Source organism: Podarcis raffonei, chromosome 18 (assembly GCF_027172205.1).
Source record: "Podarcis raffonei isolate rPodRaf1 chromosome 18, rPodRaf1.pri, whole genome shotgun sequence".
In the NCBI taxonomy this organism is placed as follows: Eukaryota; Metazoa; Chordata; class Lepidosauria; order Squamata; family Lacertidae; genus Podarcis; species Podarcis raffonei.
The window spans coordinates 8,654,669-8,676,372 of NC_070619.1; the positions used below are offsets into that span (position 1 = coordinate 8,654,669).

At 50.9% G+C, this 21,704-nt stretch overlaps 1 protein-coding gene across 3 annotated transcripts in view; it reads right to left on the minus strand.

Annotated features, from left to right (window-relative positions):
- Positions 1 to 6,027: 6,027 nt before the first annotated feature.
- MIER2 (MIER family member 2) overlaps positions 6,028 to 21,704 on the minus strand; it is a 34,028-nt gene continuing 18,351 nt past the window's right edge. For 2 of the 3 annotated variants that reach the window (XM_053372268.1, XM_053372270.1), the window contains 9 exons: positions 21,264 to 21,387; positions 19,410 to 19,516; positions 16,884 to 16,953; positions 15,800 to 15,951; positions 14,549 to 14,630; positions 13,713 to 13,807; positions 12,246 to 12,349; positions 9,394 to 9,530; positions 6,028 to 8,317 (listed from right to left, as the gene is read on the minus strand). In XM_053372268.1, the coding sequence (XP_053228243.1) occupies positions 7,863 to 8,317; positions 9,394 to 9,530; positions 12,246 to 12,349; positions 13,713 to 13,807; positions 14,549 to 14,630; positions 15,800 to 15,951; positions 16,884 to 16,953; positions 19,410 to 19,516; positions 21,264 to 21,387 (1,326 nt within the window). In that variant the 3' untranslated portion in view covers positions 6,028 to 7,862. The remainder of the gene's footprint in view (positions 8,318 to 9,393; positions 9,531 to 12,245; positions 12,350 to 13,712; positions 13,808 to 14,548; positions 14,631 to 15,799; positions 15,952 to 16,883; positions 16,954 to 19,409; positions 19,517 to 21,263; positions 21,388 to 21,704) is intronic. The other variant, XM_053372269.1, reaches the window with a different exon arrangement.

Consider the following 21,704-nt stretch of genomic DNA (forward strand, 5'->3'; position numbering starts at 1 on the left):
GTGAATATTTGTGAACATTCCGTGTTGGCCTTTTTGACCGGAGTCATTTATGAACCGCTCTGCTGGCCAGTTTGGTAGATTTTTTTTCAGAATCTCAAGGGCGGATTTTCTGCTGCTTCATAAATGGTCTAGGCTGGGGTGGTTGGGAAGAAGGCTATGTCTCTGGGTGAAGCAGAAAATGAGGCAGAGCGGGGTGTACAAGAGAGAACCACATCTTGAGCTCCTCAGAGGGAAGGCAGGATATAATTGTATTAAATAGGTACCAGTGGGAAATTTCTCCTGTTTTGTTACTGAGAGGTGCCTGGTTTGGCTTATTTATTTTCAGGTGGTCTTGGGGCCTTCTGCCATGCGCTCTACGTGGGGCTGCCTTTGAAGGTGACCCGGAAACTACAACTAATCCAGAATGCGGCAGCTAGACTGGTGACTGGGAGTGGCTGCCGAGACCATATAATACCGGTCTTGAAAGACCTACATTGGCTCCCAGTACGTTTCTGAGCACAATTCAAAGTGCTGGTGTTGACCTTTAAAGCCCTAAATGGCCCAGTATACCTGAAGGAGCATCTCCACCCCCATCATTCTACCCGGACACTGAGGTCCAGCTGGGAGGGCCTTCTGGCGGTTCCCTCGCTGCGAGAAGCCAAGTTACAGGGAACCAGGCAGAGGGCCTTCTCGGTAGTGGCGCCCTCCCTGTGGAACGCCCTCCCTCCAGATGTCAAAGAGAACAACAACTACCAGACTTTTAGAAGACATCTGAAGGCAGCCCTGTTTAGGGAAGCTTTTAATGTTTGATGTATTACAGTATTTTAATATTTTTTTGGGAAGCCCAGCTTGATGGGCGGGGTATAAATAATAAATTATTATTATTATTATTAAATACGTACCAGTGGGGAATTTCTCCTGTTTCGTTACTGGAAGATGCCTGGTTTGGCTTTTTTATTTTCAGGTGGTCTTGGGGGCTTCCGCTCTCCTTCAGGAGCTTCCGAGGGCACTGGAGGCCCCCCAGAGCCTAGCGGGATTAGGGTAGAAAGTAATTTAGGGGTGGGGGGAGGAGGGGGAAGACTGGTACGTGTGACAGACTCAGAGATCTCCCTGTTCCCGGTGACGGCAGCGTTCAAATAATGCAACAGAGGCACAGCTTGGAGGGGTTTGCCGGCGTCAAAATACGCACGGAAAATGATGATGCCTCGCTCCCCTCCCCATTTTTCCTTCCAGAGAAACTCCTTATGGCTCCAGAAAGAGGACTGCTCAGATTGGGTGCCAAAAGGATGCCCATGAGGTCCCCCTCAGGAGTTTGGAGAAGCAGCAAAGCATAATTCGATGCAAATGAGAACTTATTTGCATTTGCATAAATGTACAACCGCCAGGGAGGGACGTGGGTGGCGCTGTGGGTTAAACCACAGAGCCTAGGACTTGCCGATCAGAAGGTCGGCGGTTCGAATCCCTGCAATGACGGGGTGAGCTCCCGTTGCTCGGTCCCTGCTCCTGCCAACCTAGCAGTTCGAAAGCACATCAAAGTGCAAGTAGATAAATAGGTACCGCTCCAGCGGGAAGGTAAATGGTGTTTCCGAGCGCTGCTCTAGATCGTCCTGCTGGCCACATGACCCGGAAGCTGTACGCCGGCTCCCTCGGCCAATAAAGCGAGATGAGCGCCGCAACCCCAGAGTCGGCCACAACTGGACCTAATGGTCAGGGATCCCTTTACCTTTAAGCACAACTTTGTAACCAAATCACCGTCTAAACAAAGCTGCCTGTTGTGTGTTACTCTTCCAACAGCTACTCCGAGTGAGTAACTTGTTTTCACCTTTCACGAGACGATTTGTGTGGTGACATGGTCCATGCTCTAGTTATCTCCCGCTTGGACCACTGCAATGAACTCTACATGGGGCTGCCTTTGAAGGTGACCCAGAAACTACAACTAGTCCAGAATGCAGCAGCCAGACTGGGGACTGGGAGCAGCCACTGAGACTACATAACACCGGTCTTGAAAGACCTTGGCTCCCAGTACGTTTCCGAGCACAATTCAAAGTGATGGTGCTGATCTTGAAAGCCCTAAACAGCCTTGGCCCAGTATACCTGAGGTCCAGCTCTGAGGGCCTTCTGGCAGTTCCCTCCCTGCGAGAAGTGAAGTTACAGGGAACCAGGGAACCAGGCAGAGGGCCTTCTTGGTGGTGGTGCCCGCCCTGTGGAACGCCCTCCCATGAAATATCAAGGAAATAAACAACTATCTGACTTTTAGAAGATATCTGAAAGCAGCCCTGTTTAGGGAAGTCTTTAATCTTTGATCTTTTATTGTGTTTTTAATGTTGGGAGGATCCCAGAGTGGCTGGGAAAACCCAGCCAGATGGGCAGGGTATAAATAATAAATTGTTGTTGTTGTTTAAAGAGGGAGAAAAAGGGGGAAATACCAGGTGAATTCAGTCTGCCTTAAAGCGTCCTGGATTATTTAAACGAAAAGGCTTATCCAAGCTAACCTTTTTAAGCTGCTAAGGGATGGCACTCTGCTGAACTCACAAACTTGAGGAAGGACGATACCTAATAAATATTTCACTTCCTAGCATATTTTCACATCCCTACAATTATGATACAGTGGTACCTCGGGTTAAGGACTTAATTCGTTCTGGAGGTCCGTACTTAACCTGAAACTGTTCTTAACCTGAAGCACCACTTTAGCTAATGGGGCCTCCCGCTGCCGCCGGAGCACGTTTTCTCTTCTCATCCTGAAGCAAAGTTCTTAACCCAAGGTAATATTTCTGGGTTAGCGGAGTCTGTAACCTGAAGCGAATGTAACCCGAGGTACCACTGTATCGGCAGGTTGGGATGTGACCATTGCCCCTTACTCTTTGGAGTAATGTATAAGTTTACGGACAGAGCATCATCTTATGTAGTGAGTGCGAAGTTTTTCTGGAGTTGAGGGCCGGATTCACTTTCTGGGCAACCTTCCAAGGGCCGAATGCCAGTGGAGAGCAGAGCGATGCAAATGTTACCTTTGCACAGAAGGCCACCTTCTACAAATAAACATCCTCTGCGGGTGGCGCTGTGGGTTAAACCACAGAGCCTAGGACTTGCCGATCAGAAGGTCGGCGGTTCGAATCCCCGTGACGGGGTGAGCTCCCGTTGCTCGGTCCCTGCTCCTGCCCACCTAGCGGTTCAAAAGCACGTCAAAGTGCAAGTAGATAAATAGGTACCGCTCTGGCGGGAAGGTAAACGGCGTTTCCGTGCGCTGCTCTGGTTCGCCAGAAGCGGCTTAGTCCTGCTGGCCACATGACCCGGAAGCTGTACGCCAGCTCCCTCGGCCAATAAAGCGAGATGAGCGCAGCAACCCCAGAGTCGGCCACGACTGGACCTAATGGTTAGGGGTCCCTTTACCTTTACCTTGCCCAGGCAAGGAGGAAGCATGATCAGTGTTTGGAGTCACAAACACAAGGGGTGATATGATAGCCATGTTCAAATATATAAAAGGATGTCACATAGAGGAGGGAGAAAGGTTGTTTTCTGCTGCTCCAGAGAAGCGGACACGGAGCAATGGATCCAAACTACAAGAAAGAAGATTCCACCTAAACATTAGGAAGAACTTCCTGACAGTAAGAGCTGTTTGACAGTGGAATTTGCTGCCAAGGAGTGTGGTGGAGTCTCCTTCTTTGGAGGTCTTTAAGCAGAGGCTTGACAACCATATGTCAGGAGTGCTCTGATGGTGTTTCCTGCTTGGCAGGGGGTTGGACTCCATGGCCCTTGTGGTCTCTTCCAACTCTATGATTCTATGATTTTCAGCGAGACACAAAAAACACTCAAGGAAGGGGCAGGGCAGAGCAGGCAAGGGGTGTGGCCTGTGGAAAGGGGCGTGTCCTGACAAAAGGGGAGTGGCATCAGGAGAGTACCAAGGGCCAGAGAGTTTTGGAGGGCCACATTCAGCCACTAAGACACCGTAACCCAAGTTTCCACAGTGGTATACTGAAGGATCAAAAGGCTTCCACCTATGTTTGGATACAGCCAGACAGCATTTTGAATCAAGATGGCAGATGAGAGCGTTTCAAGACTGCACCAAACCTAACCAAATTCTGCCCCATGGTCCCTTCTGCTATCCTGGCCAAACTTTGCATGACAGTTCGCAGGATGGAGGAGCAGGATCTTGCCTGCGTTTTGGCCGCCGTTTTTGAATCGAGGGGGCTGACCGAACCTCTCAAAACCGCAGTGGTTTTTTGCTGTTAGAATTCCAGAGCGAAAGAAGAAGAGGAGGAGTTTGGATTTGATATCCCGCTTTATCACTACCGGAAGTAGTCTCAAAGCGGCTCACATTCTCCTTTCCCTTCCTCCCCCACAACAAACACTCTGTGAGGTGAGTGAGGCTGAGAGACTTCAGAGAAGTGTGACTGGCCCAAGGTCACCCAGCAGCTGCATGTGGAGGAGCAGGGAAGCGAACCCGGTTCACCAGATTACGAGTCCACCACTACACCACACTGGCTCTCAGCAGAAAGCAACTGCTGCTGGCATTATCTGCGGGAGGAGAAAAAAGTAAATAAAAACTCGACTCTTTCGTCTTGTTTTCCCCCCCACGTTGTCGTTTCCTCCAACGTAGGCTTTATAATTAAATAAATAAATGAAGGGTAATTCAAGGCAGTTTTCACTTCACAGTGGAGAGACCCTTCGCGCTTTCTCACCAGAACGTGTCAGTGGCGCGCCCGGGGTGTGGTGTATCATCGGAATCACGCTTCGTTCACGACATCCCTTCCCCTCCCCGAGAGGCGGAAGGAAGGAAAAGAGGAGAGAAAAGCTGTTGGTCTGTCTTTCCCTTTCGTGGAACACCCCGTCGCCCCAAGACACACACAAGTTTCCGCGGCATATATAGATATATATATATATCCCGCTTACCCACAACCTGTAAACAAACATTTTTCTGCGGGGAGAGGGGTGGTAGGAAAGAATACATTTATAAATTAGACATATTAAAATATGAAATTGGGGGGGGTGAAGAAGGGAGAGAAATGAAATAGGAGATAGGTAACAAGGTGGCAAAGAGTCAGTGGAGAGAAAGTCTCCTAAATGTTGCAAGAAAGGATCCCTTAAATAAATAATAAAAAGGGATATTATGAACAGGTGAGGGTGCTTCATGGGCAGCTATGTGGGTCGAATTTCACTTCCCCCCCTTTTTACAGAGGCTGCTCAGGTAGGTGGGGGTGGAGTGGGGAAACATATCCCTGCGTAAACCCAGAGGCAACGCAGTGGACACACACAAACCGATTTTCTTAAAAGTTCCAGGAACCGGAGATCTCTCCGTTGCTGTTTCGTCTGACCACCAGTGTAGTCAACGGAACAGACATAAGTTCTGGGACTTTTAGAGGCAGCTGGCCGTGGAAAGGATACCCAGCTCACACCTGGGTGACTTGAGGAAATGGGGCCGGGTACCACTGCGTCATTTACGCCAGGGATGGAGACGTGACTGTTTTCCTAAGGTCTCCTCTACTGTCTATATGGGAATGCCAAGAGATTTGAGTCGAAGGCTCCTTCCTGACACGTGCAAAGGAAATTATGCAACCCTACAGCAGCAGCACCTCTGGCTTCTATCCAGAGCAGTCCTAGCAAACTACACCCCTGAGAGCTGTGAACGGGCTTGTCTGGGGAAGGTCCCGATTGGACGGGTGTGAACTGAAGGATGCAAAAGGAGGGTGGGCAGAGAGGAGGAAGCAGAAGACTTAACGCCCGAGGGACTGCGTGGCCCTACTTCAGCCGCAAAATGCTACACCAAAGGTAAACTGCGAAGCCACCAGTCCTCATTGAGGCCTCGTAGTCAACACGGCCACAGGGGCAGGCAATGGATTAGCGGCAACCTGCGATGACTTGCGAGCGCAGGGTGGTATTAGATACCCGTTGCGCAACTCCCTTATTGGAGTTTTCCGGCAGCTGTGTCTTCGCCAAGTGCTGTGAATTTTCAAAGTAGGATGCACATTTGAGTCTCACTTGAGCTGGTGCAACAACACAACGTGCTCCGTTTGCTGGGTCTGCGACCATGAGCCCCACATTTAGTAATAAACGAGCCCTCTCTAGCTCTCTTAATCTGCCGCCTGCCTCCCTGATCAGAGCCGGCATGACACTTGTGCAAGACTCTCCCCTGCCTTTTGCACAGCGGGCGCGAACAGTGCAACAGGAGGCTCGTTCGCTAACCACGATTGCTGCCGCTAGCATCAACGGAGGCCAACAAAGCGATTATTAGAGCCTGCAATCCACAGCTGCCAACTGCCAGCCGGAAACTGCCTTTGTGGAAATGCGGGGTGTTGTGGGGAGAGACGGACACAGGAGAGAGGTGCGGGAGGTTGTCTCCACACCTTATCAGCTCCCCCAGTTTGGAAGAAAAGCCCCTAGTTGCATGACCAAGAAAGGAGTGAGCGGCTAGGTGGGCGACAGATGCTCAAGGGGTGGGGCGGAATTAGGTTAAGGGTATGACTGCTGCCACGAACCACCATCGCCCTGCACCACAAAATGAAAATGATGGGGGGAAAGGGATATACCGTATTACCAGCAACAAGGAAAAAAGCTTCCCCATGGCTGAGGTTGAGAAAAATGGAAGAAGAGGGAGACAAAGGAGGTTTGAATGGCACGGAGTCCGTCCTCGTAGTATTCTGCCAGCTGGCCGAACCGGGCAAGGTTGGGGGGACAGGACGGGACACCCGCGTTTCATGCTCTCTCTCACGCACAGAACGCACGTATACCTCCCTCCCCGGAGTCTCAGTTTGGCACTCCAACCGGTGGCCCTGTGCTCCTGCCGCCACCCGGCCGCCTCTCTTCCGGCAAAAGCAAACACGCAGATTCTTGCTGGCTTTCGGAAGCCTGGTCTCGCGACCCGCCATGGCGAACGTCAACCCCTGGAGCGCCCCGCCACACACACCGCCTGAGAGCTGTGGAGTTCTGGCAACAGGGCCAGGGAGCCTTCTTCCGTTCTGCCCCTCCACGTCCTCCTCAACCCATCACCATCCCCGGAAGCCAATGCATCTTCGGAAGGCTGCGACGTGCGGATTACCATCTTCGCAATGCAGGGTGCTGTTGGAGGGGATGAAGTTTCTCCCTCTGCCCAGAAGGCGGGTCCCGATAAGAGGGTGCCTTAAAAAAAGGCCTGGGGCTGTGTGCTTGCGTAGGGACGAAAGCGGGAGCAGGGTGGCGATTCCACCCACCCTATGGCAAACTAGGATGCGGCCGCAAGGTTTGGCAAAAAGGAACGTCCCCCGCCGCTACTGAAAACGAAACTAAACAGAGGTGCCGCCACAACTGAAGGAAAGTGCCCAACTCAGCTTGCTTTGCACCTTCGGGACCAGTTGTGTTCCACGTCCGCTCGCGCTGTGCGTGAAAGCTTTCCGCCCCACCGATACATCTCCTTCTCTGAAAGTGCTCCTGGGTAACCCTCTCTATCTTTGCGGCCTCCCGCATTGCGCCGGGGGGTTTTCTCGGCTGGCAATGCTGGATATCCAGCTTGCCCAGGGCGGGGTTGTTGGGGAGGAAGACTTCGTCTGCCCCCTGCATGGCTTTGCCCCCCATCTACAACGGCCCCATGAGGGTCACAGGTTCCCCTCCATTGGCTTTCTCTCTCTTTTGCAAAGCTGTGCGAGAGAGTACGACGGAGGCGTTTGGTTTCGCCAGAGGGACGTCGAGCACAGGGGCAGGAAGAGCAGCGGGCGCCCCTTCCGCCCCCCGCAATTTGGAAAGGCGAGGACCGGACGGCTCTTGACCGGCGCTCGTGGCCCCGGGGGAGTGTGCGGGGCAAGGAAGGGTGACGATAGGCTGACCCGTCTCCGTACCCCCTCCCCAAAGGGCAATGCCGTCCAGTCCTGCCAGAGTCAGCTTTTGTCCGTCAGTGGACCCCTACGCAGAGGCTGCAGTCACTGAGACAAGGACTCTGAGTGACCCCTGGGAGCTGGGCAGGCCTGCTGAGTGGCCAGGAAGCTATTTACATCTCCAATGCCAAGGAGGCTGAAATCCGGGACCGATAAGGACACTTGAGAAGGGGCCACCAACGTCTCTGGATCCCTGTCCAGTCCCACGTGGCCGGAAATTAAAGGCAGCCCCTCCGCGACGTTCCCGGGGAGGGTGAAGTCCACGGCAAGGGCATTCCCCGAGCACCGCAGTGGCTCCTGTTTGCCGGCTGCGGCCACCTGGTAGAAGCCGGCTTCGGGGGGGTTCGGCGGGCGCTGCAGGAAAGCGGGCGCTCGGCTGCCGGCTTCCTCGGCGGGGTCGAAGGAACAGTTTGTTTCCGAAGGGGTGCTGTACTCGTAGCCGTGGCCCGACTCACTCGTGCTGCCCAAACTGCACGCTGCGCTCTCGATGCTCAAAGGTTCTGTGCGGGGGAGAGACACACAAAAGCCTGGTTCACACATCACAGGTACTTGATTTCAACTACTGCGCACTCTAAAAACGGGAGTCACCAAGACAGGGCCTTTTCGGTGGCGGTGCCCCAGCTGGGGAATGCCCTCCCCCCTAGCAAGGTTGCTATTTCGGGAGAAAACCGATTTATATTAATTGAACCAAAATATCTTTTGAATTCCCAAAGTCATGTTAGAACATTTTCACCCCCATCATTTTTGGAATCTGAAAGCTGAAAAGTCCAACATGTCCTACTGTAGGGTGATGACAGCATTACAATTTCACGAAACAGTAGTACCTCGTTTTGCGACCGGGTTCTGTTCCGGAGCCCCAGTCGCTGGCTGAAAAGGACGCTGGACAAAGCACCGCGTCTGCGCACATGCGTGGATCGGTTTGTGCTTCTGTGCATGGGGCGACACGGAAGTAACCCATTCTGGTACTTCTGGGTTTGCCACGGACGTTTGAACGGGCACTCAACAAGCCGGACGCTAGACAAGGTACCACTGTATAGCAAGCTTACTTGATATAACGAGACAGTGATTTGTCATTTTTGCGGGTACTTTTAAGTTACTTGTACATTGCTTAAAGGTAAAGGGACCCCTGACCATTAGGTCCAGTCATGACCGACTCTGGGGTTGCAGTGCTCATCTCGCTTTATTGGCCGAGGGAGCCGGTGTACAGCTTCCGGGTCATGTGGCCAGCAGGACCAAGCCGCTTCTGGCGAACCAGAGCAGCGCACGGAAACACCGTTAACTTCCCGCCGGAGTGGTACCTATTTATCTACTTGCACTTTGACGTGCTTTCGAACTGCTAGGTTGGCAGGAGCAGGGACCGAGCAACGGGAGCTCACCCCGTTGCGGGGATTCGAACCGCCGACCTTCTGTTTGGCAAGCCCTAGGCTCTGTGGTTTAACCCACAGCACCACCCGCGTCCCTGTACACTGCTTAGACTACTGTAATTAAGCAGCAACGTAAGTTGTAGTAAATGACAAATAAACGTGCTTTTACAGGAGTTTTGAAAACCGAACAAGGGTAATTCTGACCAGCCTACCTGTGCTTTCGATTGCCAGGTGATCTGGGTTGAAACGAGAGTCGAGGCATCCAGTGGACGAAGGGATGGGTGGGGAACTTCGCGAACGACTGGCACTTTCTACTTCGCCACCATCCAAAAAATTATCCACGTAATCCCTGCAGGTTGTGGGGAAGCAAAACAAAACGCATTTGCAGATTATGACACTGTGCCCCCCTCTGCTTTAACCAATTATGGGGTGGGGGTGGGGTGGTTATCAAGGGGCATCCAAGCCCCACATTTTCAGGCCTACACACTTGGAATTATAAGCGGTGACAAACAAACAAACAAACAAACAAACGCGATGACCCCCTAAGATCACTCATGGTTGCCAGATTCTTGATCAGCGTCCTATCCCTAAAGAAGAGAAACGGACTCCTGTGCGGCTCGGATAATCTCTTTAAACTATGATCTATGTTTTAGGATGTAATTAGGTGATTTCACCATTGATGTCTTCTACTAATTTATGAGTAGAGGGCGATGTTTATGTTACAAATTTATTGTAATGTATGATGTTGGTCTTTTGTTTTTGTTTTGCTTTGGTTCTTGTCTGTTTTTTGTAACTCTTGGCGGTTTTAAATTTGGAGGTTTAAGTACATTATGTTGGTATGGGAAACTGTCGTGTGATGGGCCAATGGCCGTAATAAAGATCAATACAATAACAAACAAACGCACTCTGAGAATAGTGCCTGCATGTTTTGCATTCTATATCAGGTTCTACAAATCCAGGTCCTTTTTTTTAAAAAAAAAAGAACGGGAATATTGGGCGGGGGGTTCCCTCCTGCAGAGTGGGGAGCAGTCCGTGACCGTGCAGCATGTGTGGCACAGGAAGAAGCAAAGATCACCAGTGTCGAAGCGATGATTCTTCAACATCAACTTTGTCGGACTGGTCATGTTGTGCGGATGCCTGACTATCGTCTTCCAAAGCAACTACTCTACTCCAAACTCAAAAATGGAAAGCGTAATGCTGGTGGTCAACAAAAGACTCTCTCAAGGCAAATCTTTAAAAACGTGGTATAACCACCGACAACTGGGAAACACTGGACTGTGAGCACTCCAATTGGACAACAGCCTTTACCGAAGATGTCATGGGCTTTGAAGACGCTCAAGCTCAGAACAAAAAGGAGAAATGTGCTAAGAGGAGGGCACGCTTGGCAAACCCTCACCGGGATCAACTCCAGAGCACACGGAAACACCGCTTACCTTCCCGCCACAGCAATACCTCTTTATCTACTTGCACTGGCGTGCTTTCGAACTGCTAGGTTGGCAGGACCTGGGACAGAGCAACAGGAGCTCACCCCGTCGCGGGGATTCGAACCGCCGATCTTCTGATCGGCAGGCCCAAGAGGCTCAGTGATTTAGACCAGTGTTCCCCAACCTTGGGCCTCCAGCTGTTTTTGGACTACAACTCCCATCATCCCTCGCTAGCAAAACCAATGGTCAAGGATGATGGGAATTGTAGTCCAAAAACAGCTGGAGGCCCAAGGTTGGGGAACACTGGTTTAGACCACAGAACCACCTGCGTCCCAGTTGTCCAGGGGGTGTGTGTTGCTCCTCCTGCTAAAGCTTAAATGCTTCCAGATTAAATCTGGGCACCTGCCAGTTTTCCTCTCCCACTTTCGAATCTCTCTCTCCCTCCTACTTCCTCTCCCTTCTGCTTCCTAGTCTTTCCCTCCCTTCTGCTTCCTGGTGTTCCTCTCCCCGCATCTTCCTCTCTCTTCTGGTTCCTGGCCTTCAGCTTCCTCCTTGCTGTTTATTGTATTGTATTGAACTTTATTGGCCCATCACACGACAGTTTCCCATACCAACATAATGTACTTAAACCTCCAAATTTAAAACCGCCAAAACTTACAAAAAACAGACAAGAACCAAAGCAAAACAAAAACAAAAGACCAACATCATACATTACAATAAATTTGTAACATAAACATCGCCCTCTACTCATAAATTAGTAGAAGACATCAATGGTGATATTACCTAATTACATCCTAAAACATAGATCATAGTTTAAAGGGATTATCCGAGCCGCACAGGAGTCCGTTTCTCTTCTTTAGGGATAGGACGCTGATCAAGAATCTGGCAACCATGAGTGATCTTAGGGGGTCATCATCATTTAATAGATATCTCAGTTTGGCTTCATTCGTTTCCTCCTTGCTTCTTTCTTCCAGCTCCCCTTCTCCAACTCAAGCCCCTGGGCCTGCGATTCACCAGGTGCTGTGGACACAGGCCCCAGCGCTCCACCCAGCTCCCCCGATACTCCCAAGTTGGCAGTAATAATAATAATAATAATAATAATTTTTATTTATACCCCGCCCTCCCCAGCCAAGGCCGAGCTCAGAGCGGCTTACAAGCAATAATAGAAACCAGTTGAATGATTACAACTTAAAAACAAAATTAAAATATTGAAACATTAAAATATTAAAATGCAGCCTCATCGCAGGAGGAGAAGGAAAAGAAAAAAGAAAGAGAGGGAGGGAATCAAATTGGCTCCAAGCCAAAGGCCAGGCAGAACAACTGTCTTACAGGCCCTGCGGAAAGAAATTGGATCCTGCAGGGCCCTGGTCTCATGAGACAGAGCATTCCACCAGGCCGGGGCCAGTGCTGAAAAGGCCCTGGCTCTGGTTGAGGCTAATCTAACTTCCTTAGGGCCCGGGACCACTAGGGTGTTGCTATTTATGGACCTTGAGGCTCTCCGTGGGGCAGACCGGGAGAGGCGGTCCCGTAGGTACGAGGGTCCTAGGCCGTGAAGGGCTTGAAAGGTCAAAAGCAGCACCTTAAATCTGACCCTGTACTCCACCGAGAGCCAGTGCAGTTTGAAAAGCAGGGGAACATACTTCTTCCTTCCAAACCGCGTCTGCTGGGTGAAGTAGTCGTAGCGCTCCGATTTCTTCCACATGTAATAGTACTCCACACATTCGCCTACCGACCGGGTGCGGACCTGCGGGAAAAAGGGAGGAGAGGGAAAAGGTTAGGACAAGTCACGGCTTCTGGAACACCTCTCAGGAGCGACACTTGTGTAGGGATTGCCATACGTCCGGGATTTCAAAGGCGGAAGTGACGTCCAGGGGCAATTCCCGCAAGGTGGCGGTTTGTCCTGGATCTTCGGCAAGTAAACCGAGAAATCGCGGATTTTTTTGGGTGGGGAAAAAAAAGCTCACCAACTTTGGGGGTGTCCTGGTTTTTTTTGCTTTTTGAAATAAGGCAACCCCACGCTTGTGTGAACAGAGCACACGTCCCAGAATCCTCTGGGAAGCACTAGGTTACATTTTTTTCTGGGGTGGGGGGAAGGAAGGGGCAGGATGCCTGAGAGACAGTGTGCAAAGGGTTCTCTCCAACACAAAAGAATACTACTTCACATTTCTGTAGCACACAGGTTACCAATATTTTTAGGCCCACGGGCCCACCTGACTTTGGGGTGTGTGTGTGTCATGGAAGCCACCCATAGGGTTGCCAGTTCAGGAACATCCCAGGCGCTGAGATTTCGGGGCCCAAACTTGAGACCCAAGTTTCTGCTGGGCTGAACCTTGCAAGCTGCACGCAGTCTTCTTAATTAAGCAAACATGCAAAAGAATAAAGACATTCCTGCCCACCTGAAGGAAAACTTCGGGTCAGCACTGGAGGTCTTGAGACCCCCTCCCCTCCCCTCCCTGAGAGATAGAAAGAGAAAGCTCATATAGTGGTACCTCGGGTTACATACGCTTCAGGTTACAGACTCCGCTAACCCAGAAATAGTACCTCGGGTTAAGAACTTTGCTTCAGGATGAGTACAGAAATTGTGCTCCGGCGGCGTGGCAGCAGCGGGAAGCCCCATTAGCTGAAGTGGTGCTTCAGGTTAAGAACAGTTTCAGGTTAAGAACGAACCTCTGGAACGAATTAAGTACTTAACCCGAGGTGCCACTGTACAGTAATACCTTGGATCCCGAATGGATGTTTTGGCTCCCGAACGATTGAACCCAGAACGAGTGTTCCGGTTTGCGAACGTTTTTTGGAACCCAAACGTCCGACGGGTCTTCCACAGCGCTTTGGAAGTCGAACGGACTTCCGGAACGGATTCCGTTCGACTTCTGAGGTACGACTGTACATGCATACACGCACACTTTATTTTCCAAGTGATCTGGGTGCGAGACCCAGTGCAATTACTCCGAGCCTTGAAAAGCACATCGAGCTAGAAGCAGAAGTTGCAAACCGTGTCTGTCTCCCAGACGTCCTCCTACAGCTCTCTGGGCATTTAAAAGGGTTATTCCTCTTTTCCCGGGCTTCACGCATGATTGTAGGGCGACATACACACGACGGCCAACTACCTTGTTTGCTTGGATGAGGTGGAAGTTCTTTCCGTGGACCCGGAACCCGTGTTCAAAATTCCTGCATTCCTCTTCACTCCAGGCACAGAGCTCATCTGTAGCGGAGGCAACGGGGGGAATTATTTGTGAGAGATGCCTGCTGAAAGTTTGCAGAACTTCTCCAATAGATGCTTCTCTGTGTGACTGAAGAGTTCTCCATAGCTGTCAACCATCCCTTATTTGGTGGGAAAGTCCCTTATCCCAGCGCCGTGTCCCGCTGCTGTCCCTTATTGTTGATGTCCCTTCAATTTCCCGGGTTTCAAAGGAAGCAGCTCCTCTCCCTCCCTCCTGCCGGCCAGGGAGGAGGGAGGCTCCAACTGTGTTGCTTGGCTGCGTTGCTCACCCAATAAGGAGTCTAAGAACGACTGGGGGGTGGAGCTTGCATGCCTTGTGCCAATCAAATCGGCCGCCTTGCCTGGGGACTCGCCTTTGCTCAGCGCTTCCCAGCGGAGAGGTGACGGTGGTTTCCCTTGCTGCATCCCCTTTGCCGGGTTGCTGCGCTGTGGGAACCACCGCTTGAGGCTTCGTTTGGCTGCTGGCTGGGCTTTCTGCCTTTGGCTCGGAGGGGCTCAGAAGCTGAACCTACCTGTGCTCTGAAAATCCCTTATTTTGGCTGCTGATCCCTTATTTTCGAGGCTGCTGGTCCCTTATTTTCAAATCTGTAAGTTGACAGCTATGGAGTTCTCCCCGCCCCACCTCCACCAAGCTCCTTGGAGAGAAGGGTGTGTTGATACTGTCTCACTTGGGAAAGTCAACAGGGCTGGGGAGATTATTCCCTACCCCCCGGAATCTCTCACCTCGAATGACCTTCACGTTGAACCGGAGTCTCCGCAGCGCCTCTTCGGCGTTGAAGTTGCACTTCACCAGTTCGTACAGCGCCTATGGAGCAAAGAGAAGCATGTCTAAGAGAAGCGGGGAACTTCAGCGTCGTCAGTCTGGTCCTGTGGAACGCCCTGCCGCTAGAGTTCCAGCAGGAACCTTCTGTGACAATTTTTAAACGCTTGCCGAAAACGTTTCTGTTCCACCAGGCCTATGCAGGCGATTAAGATTACATCCTTCCAAACAGTTAATAGATAACCTGTTGTTAACTTGTTAATGGTTTTATGGTATGGTTTTGTGTTTGCATTGCTGTAATTGCTATAAAAGGGACACGAGTGGCGCTGTGGGTTAAACCACAGAGCCTAGGACTTGCCAATCAGGTGGTCGGCGGTTCGAATCCCCGCAATGACGGGGTGAGCTCCTGTTGCTCGGCCCCTGCTCCTGCCCACCTAGCAGTTCGAAAGCACGTCAAGTGCAAGTAGAGGTACCACTCCGGCGGGAAGGTAAATGGCGTTTCCGTGCGCTGCTCTGGTTCGCCAGAAGCGGCCTAGTCCTGCTGGCCACATGACCCGGAAGCTGTACGCCAGCTCCCTCGGCCAATAAAGCGAGATGAGCGCCGCAACCCCAGAGTCGGGCACGATCGGACCTAATGGTCAGGGGTCCCTTTACCTTTAATTGCTATAAATAATAAAACCATTACAGTGGTACCTCAGGTTAAGTACTTAATTCGTTCCAGAGGTCTGTTCTTAACCTGAAACTGTTCTTAACCTGAAGCACCACTTTAGCTAATGGGGCCTCCTGCTGCTGCCGTGCACGATTTCTGTTCTCATCCTGAAGCAAAGTTCTTAACCTGAAGCACTATTTCTGGGTTAGCGGAGTCTGTAACCTGAAGCGTATGTAACCTGAAGCGTATGTAACCTGAGGTACCACTGTATTATTGTTAATTATTCGTCCAACAACAGCTGAGGGCCCAAGTTCGAGAAACATTGCTTTACAGGATACTTTGGGAAAAGACATGACTGTTTAAAGTGGCATGAAATGGCTTTAAACATATAGAGCGCAGGTGGGGCCTAAGAAGAGGAAAGAAGAGTAGACTCAGGCAGAGAGGCGGCAGGTAGACTCTTCTGCGAAGGCAAGGGCTGGGGGCTCACAGGAGCTTTCAAGATGGATCTGTATCTCACGGCACACTGCCACCTCACGCGCCGTTTGGGAACGAACACTGAACTCACTTGTTCATTGTCCTTGACCGTGTCCCCCTCTGCAAGGCTGGCGTTCGAGACTTCGTCCCACCTTCTCTTTATGGCTCGGTAAAGGAACTCTTCCACTTCCCTCTCGGGGAGGATGTTCGGGTCCCAAAGAAGCTGGTCGTCGTTTTCGTAGACTGGGAGAGAGGAAACATCGGAGGGCGCGTCTGAGATCGAGAGCCCAGAGCAAATGCCTTTGCCTTCCACTAAACCGGCGGGCGGCTGAGTGACACAGACTGTGGGGTGGGCACCCTCCCCCCTCCCCTCTGAAGCCACCCCAGAACCAAGTGGGTTGTGGTGACAGGAGGAACGGAAAGGCGCATGCCTCCTCGACCGAGCCCGCTCGCCCACACGGAATCCCTGCTCACCTGTGGCGACCAGGCGAGGAATCAAATGCAAAGGATGCCTTTTTTATACAGTGGTACCTCGGGTTAAATACTTAATTCGTTCCGGAGGTCCGTTCTTAACCTGAAACTGTTCTTAACCTGAAGCACCACTTTAGCTAATGGGGCCTCCTGCTGCCACTGCACCGCCGGAGCACATTTTCTGTTCTCATCCTGAAGCAAAGTTCTTAACCTGAGGTACTATTTCTGGGTTAGCAGAGTCTGTAACCTGAAGCGTATGTAACCCGAGGTACCTCTGTATTATTATTACAGTGGTACCTTGGGTTAAGTACTTAATTCGTTCCGGAGGTCTGTACTTAACCTGAAACTGTTCTTAACCTGAAGCACCACTTTAGCTAATGGGGCCTCCTGCTGCTGCCGCACCGCCGGAGCACGATTTCTGTTCTCATCCTGAAACAAAGTTCTTAACCTGAAGCACTATTTCTGGGTTAGCAGAGTCTGTAACCTGAAGTGTATGTAACCTGAAGCGTATGTAACCCGAGGTACCACTGTATATAAAAGTTCCTTCTCTTAGAAAGAGGACGCTGGCATTTCCCAAGGAGCTAAATTCTACTCTCCCCTGATGTGCACACACACACACACACACACACACACACACACACGGCTGTCTGGGATGAAGATGAAGTCCGGAGCATGTCAGGGGCCAATGGGTGACGTTTGCCTACCTTTTTCGCCATGCCTGTTCAGGTGGAGGAGGGGAACAGCCGCCTGGTATTGAGGACCAACCATGATCTCCTGTGAGCGAAATAATAGCAAATAACAACAGCAGGATCATTCAATTCGCAGTAGTTGTGTGCCAATCTTTCCTCACCTCTCCTGCTTCTGGGAGGTAAGCTGGGAGGGGAGAACCTCTTCCATATCTATCTATCTATCTATCTATCTATCTATCTATCTATCTATCTATCTATCATCTATCTATCTATCAATCTAGGTAAAGTTAAAGGGACCCCTGACCGTTAGGTCCCGTCGTGGCCGACTCTGGGGTTGCGGCGCTCATCTCGCTTTACAGCTTCCGGGTCATGTGGCCAGCAGGACTAAGCCGATTCTGGCGAACCAGAGCAGCGCACGGAAACGCCGTTTACCTTCCCGCCGGAGCAGTACCTATTTATCTATTTGCACTTGACGTGCTTTCAAACTGCTAGGTTGGCAGGAGCAGGGACCGAGCAACAGGAGCTCACCCCGTCATGGCGGGGATTCGAACCACTGACCTTCTGATCGGCAAGTCCTAGGCTCTGTGGTTTAACCCATAGCGCCACCTGTGCCCTGTATCTATCTATCTAGATATAGATAACAACAACAACATTTTATTATTTATACCCAGCCCATCTGGCTGGGTTTCCCCAGCCACCCTGGGCGTCTCCCAACAGAATATTAAAAACACGATAAAATATCAAACATTAAAAACTCCCCTAAACAGGGCTGCCTTTCAGATGTCTTTTAAAAGTCAGATACAGTTGTTTATTTCCTTGACATCTGGTGGGAGGGCGCCACTACCGAGAAGGCCTCTGCCTGTTTCCCTGCAACCTCACTTCACGCAGTAAGGGAACCGCCAGAAGGCCCTCGGAGCTGGACCTCAGTGTCTGGGCTGGACAATGGGGTTGGAGACGCTCCTTCAGGGATACTGAGCCATTTAGGGCTTTAAAGGTCAGCACCAACACTTTGAAGGAAATCATTCTGAAGGAAATCAGCCCTGAGTGCTCACTGGAAGGACAGATCGTGAAGCTGAGGCTCCAATACTTTGGTCACCTCATGAGAAGAGAAGACTCCCTGGAAAAGACCCTGATGTTGGGAAAGATGGAGGGCACAAGGAGAAGGGGACGACAGAGGACGAGATGGTTGGATAGTGTCTTCGAAGCTACAAACATGAGTCTGAACAAACTGCGGGAGGCAGTGGAAGACAGGAGTGCCTGGCGTGCTCTGGTCCATGGGGTCACGAAGAGTCGGACACGACTAAACGACTAAACAACAAACAACAACACTTTGAATTGTGCTCGGAAACGTACTGGGAGCCAATGTAGGTCTTTCAGGACCGGTGTTATATGGTCTCGGTGGCCACTCTCAGTTACCAGTCTAGCTGCCGCATTCTGGATTAGTGGTAGTTTCCGGGTCACCTTCAAAGGGAGCCCCACGGAGAGGACAATAGGCGACACAACTCTTTCGTTCCTCCTACCATTTTCCTGACTGCTTATTTATCCCTTCCTGAAGGAACGGAAGAAAATGGTAAATGCCGCGAGAGAGGTCCCACCACAAACCTTGGGAAAACCAAGATGGGCAAGGTTTCCAGGAAGTGTTTTAAGTACGATTGTAAGCCAGCAAGGGATCAAAGACCTGCCCTGAAAAACCTAGTCCTACTGAGATCAACCAGATCCTTTCGGCCTCCAAGCTGCCTGGTGGAAACGTCGGCTGAAGATGGGAGAAGGGGCAGCTCCCATATTGATTAAGATTCAGCAGATCTGCAAAACCTAACCGAGCTGTGAAAATGTCTGCCCAAAAAAACAGACGGAGCCTAATGGGCATTTTCTTGGGAGAAAATCAATGACAAACCTAGATAGCATGTTAAAAAGTAGAGACATCACCTTGCCAACAAAGGTCCGTATAGTTAAAGCTCTGGTTTTCCCAGTAGTGATGTATGGAAGTGAGAGCTGGACCATCAAGAAGGCTGATGGCCGAAGAATGGATGCTTTTGAATTCTGGTGCTGGAGGAGACTCTTGAGAGTCCCATGGACTGCAAGAAGATCAAACCTCTCCATTCTGAAGGAAATCAGCCCTGAGTGCTCACTGGAAGGACAGATCCTGAAGCTGAGGCTCCAAGACTTTGGCCACTTCATGGGAAGAGAAAACTCCCTGATGTTGGGAAAGATGGAGGGCACAAGGAGAAGGGGACAACAGAGGACGAGATGGTGGGACAGTGTTCTCGAAGCTACCAGCATGAGTTTGACCAAACTGCAGGAGGCAGTGGAAGACAGGAGGGCCTGGCGTGCTCTGGTCCAGGGGGTCACGAAGAGGCGGACACGACTAAATGACTAAACAACAACAACAATGGGCATTTGGCTAACAGCACTCCTGAATGTTGCAATACTGGCCAAATACCGTAATAGGTGAAAGAAGCTTCTCTCAGAATTCCTCTTATCCAGGCCCCCCTCCCTGTTTCCCACCTGTCCCAGCACCCGCCACTGGACCCAAAGGCCTACCTTCTTGCATTCGTTGGCGGGGATGGCATCTTCTTCCGAGTCCTCGGCCGAGAAGGAGGCACACGGGGAGGAGCAGCGGCCTTTGCCTCCATCAGCCAGGAAGTTTGCTTTTTTTCCGGAAAGGGAGGAAGGTGAAGAGACAACCTCAATGTCTAGAAGGAGTAAGGAGCGCGAAAGAGGGGCCCTGTGTCCGGAGTAGGCTAGAGGCCCGTCAATTCCACTGTCCTCTTTGCCATAGGGGTCTACTAGAAGCCCGCAGGCGGAGAGCTGGCGAGGTGAACTGGGCCTGAGAGAGACTAGGGTTCAAATCCACCGCACGCTGACACATGAAGCTCACCAGATGACCCGGGTGTGTGTGTGTTTGCAGCCACGGCTCTCTCAGCCTAGTTCGTTGTGGGGATTAAACAGAGAGGAGTACCTGGGAGAGGTAAAGGTAAAGTGACCCCTGACCATTAGGTCCAGTCGTGGTCGACTCTGGGGTTGCGGCGCTCATCTCGCTTTATTGGCCGAGGGAGCTGGCATACAGCTTCTGGGTCATGTGGGCAGCGTGACTGAGCCACTTCTGGCGAACATGGAGGGCGTCTTATACACGGAAAAATATGGTGAAGTAAAGGGACCCCTGACCATTAGGTCCAGTCGTGGCCAACTCTGGGGTTGTGGCGCTCATCTCGCTTTATTGGCCGAGGGAGCCGGCGTACAGCTTCCGGGTCATGTGGCCGGCATGACTAAGCCGCTTCTGGCGAACCAGAGCAGCGCACGGAAACGCCGTTTACCTTCCCGCCGGAGCGGTACCTATCTATCTACTTGCACTTTGACGTGCTTTCGAACTGCTAGGTGGGCAGGAGCAGGCACCGAGCAACGGGAGCTCACCCCGTCATTGCGGGGATTCGAACCACCGACCTTCTGATCGGCAAGTCCTAGGCTCTGTGGTTTAACCCACAGCGCCACCCACGACCTGGGAGAGACAGGGGCTGAAATCCCCTCCCAGCCACGTGAAGCTCACTGGGTGAGCGACGATGGGCTGGTCCCTGCCTCTCAGCCGAAGCCTACCTTACAGGGCTGTTGTGGGGATTAAGTGAGGAAGGGGAGAACCACCTCTGCCCCCTTGAGTTCCTTGGGAGGTAAAAAGGTAGGATATAACTATAACAAACGGATAAAGGAATGAATGAATTTGGGTGCAGACTGCCCCAAATGTGGTATTTCCACTCAGCTTGATGGCTAGCTGCCACTCTTGTTGCTGCTGCTGTCATTTCATGTGTTTATATGCTGCTTTCTATTATTATTATTATTATTATTATTATTATTATTATTATTATTATTACTATCCTGCCTTTCTCCCAAGTTAGCATTTGAGACGGCTCCCCCAGAGTTTCAAAGCGTTGTTGTAAAATACAAGGAAATAGAAACAAAACCAAAACAAAAAATTAATAATAAAATAAATAATAATAATAATAATATATCTATACCCTGCCCATCTGGCTGGGTTTCCCCAGCCACTCTAGGCAGCTTCCAACAGAATATTAAAAACAATAGAGTATCAAACATTAAAAACTTCCTTAAACAGTTATCTTTAAAAAGTGAAATAGTTGTTTATTTCCTTGACATCTGACGGGAGGGCGTTCCACAGGGCGGGCGCCACCACCGAGAAGGCCCTCTGCCTGGTTCCCTGTAACCTCGCTTCTCGCATGAGGGAACTGCCAGAAGGCCCTCGGAGCTGGACCTCAGCATCCAGCCGAGAGAAGCAAAAGCAGGAGAAGGGTCCCAGCTGGCCTTTCCTTTGTGTGTGTGTGAAATACGACTAGGCCTTTTGCTCCCTTTCTCTCGAGGCATCTACACACTTCAGAGAAAACTTACATCCCATCTGGTTGGGGAAAAGGTCCGAGGCGTCGTGGGAGGTGACGGAAGGGGTCAGGTCGTCGGCCGAAGACTGAGTCTCCTCTTCTTCTTCCCCGGAAAGCAGGTCCTTTGCTATCTGCTCCTGACCAGAAAGGAGGAAGGAAGGAAGGAAGGGTGTTGTTGTTTTTTAAATTATTTTCTTTTATTTTGACAAAGTAATATTCATAAAAGAATAAAATGTGCACCCCATCTCCGAGACCATTCCATTGTAACTATCCAACCTCCCAAAATTTCAACACCTCTTCCGATGGTTTGACCCCTTTCTGTTTTAAAAGTACAAATTCTACAAACACCTTCCACATCGCCTCCAAATCATTTCTCCTGCATATTCCCCGCCTTACCTTAATGGCACATGTTAAGGTAAAGGGACCCCTGACCATTAGGTCCAGTCGTGACCAA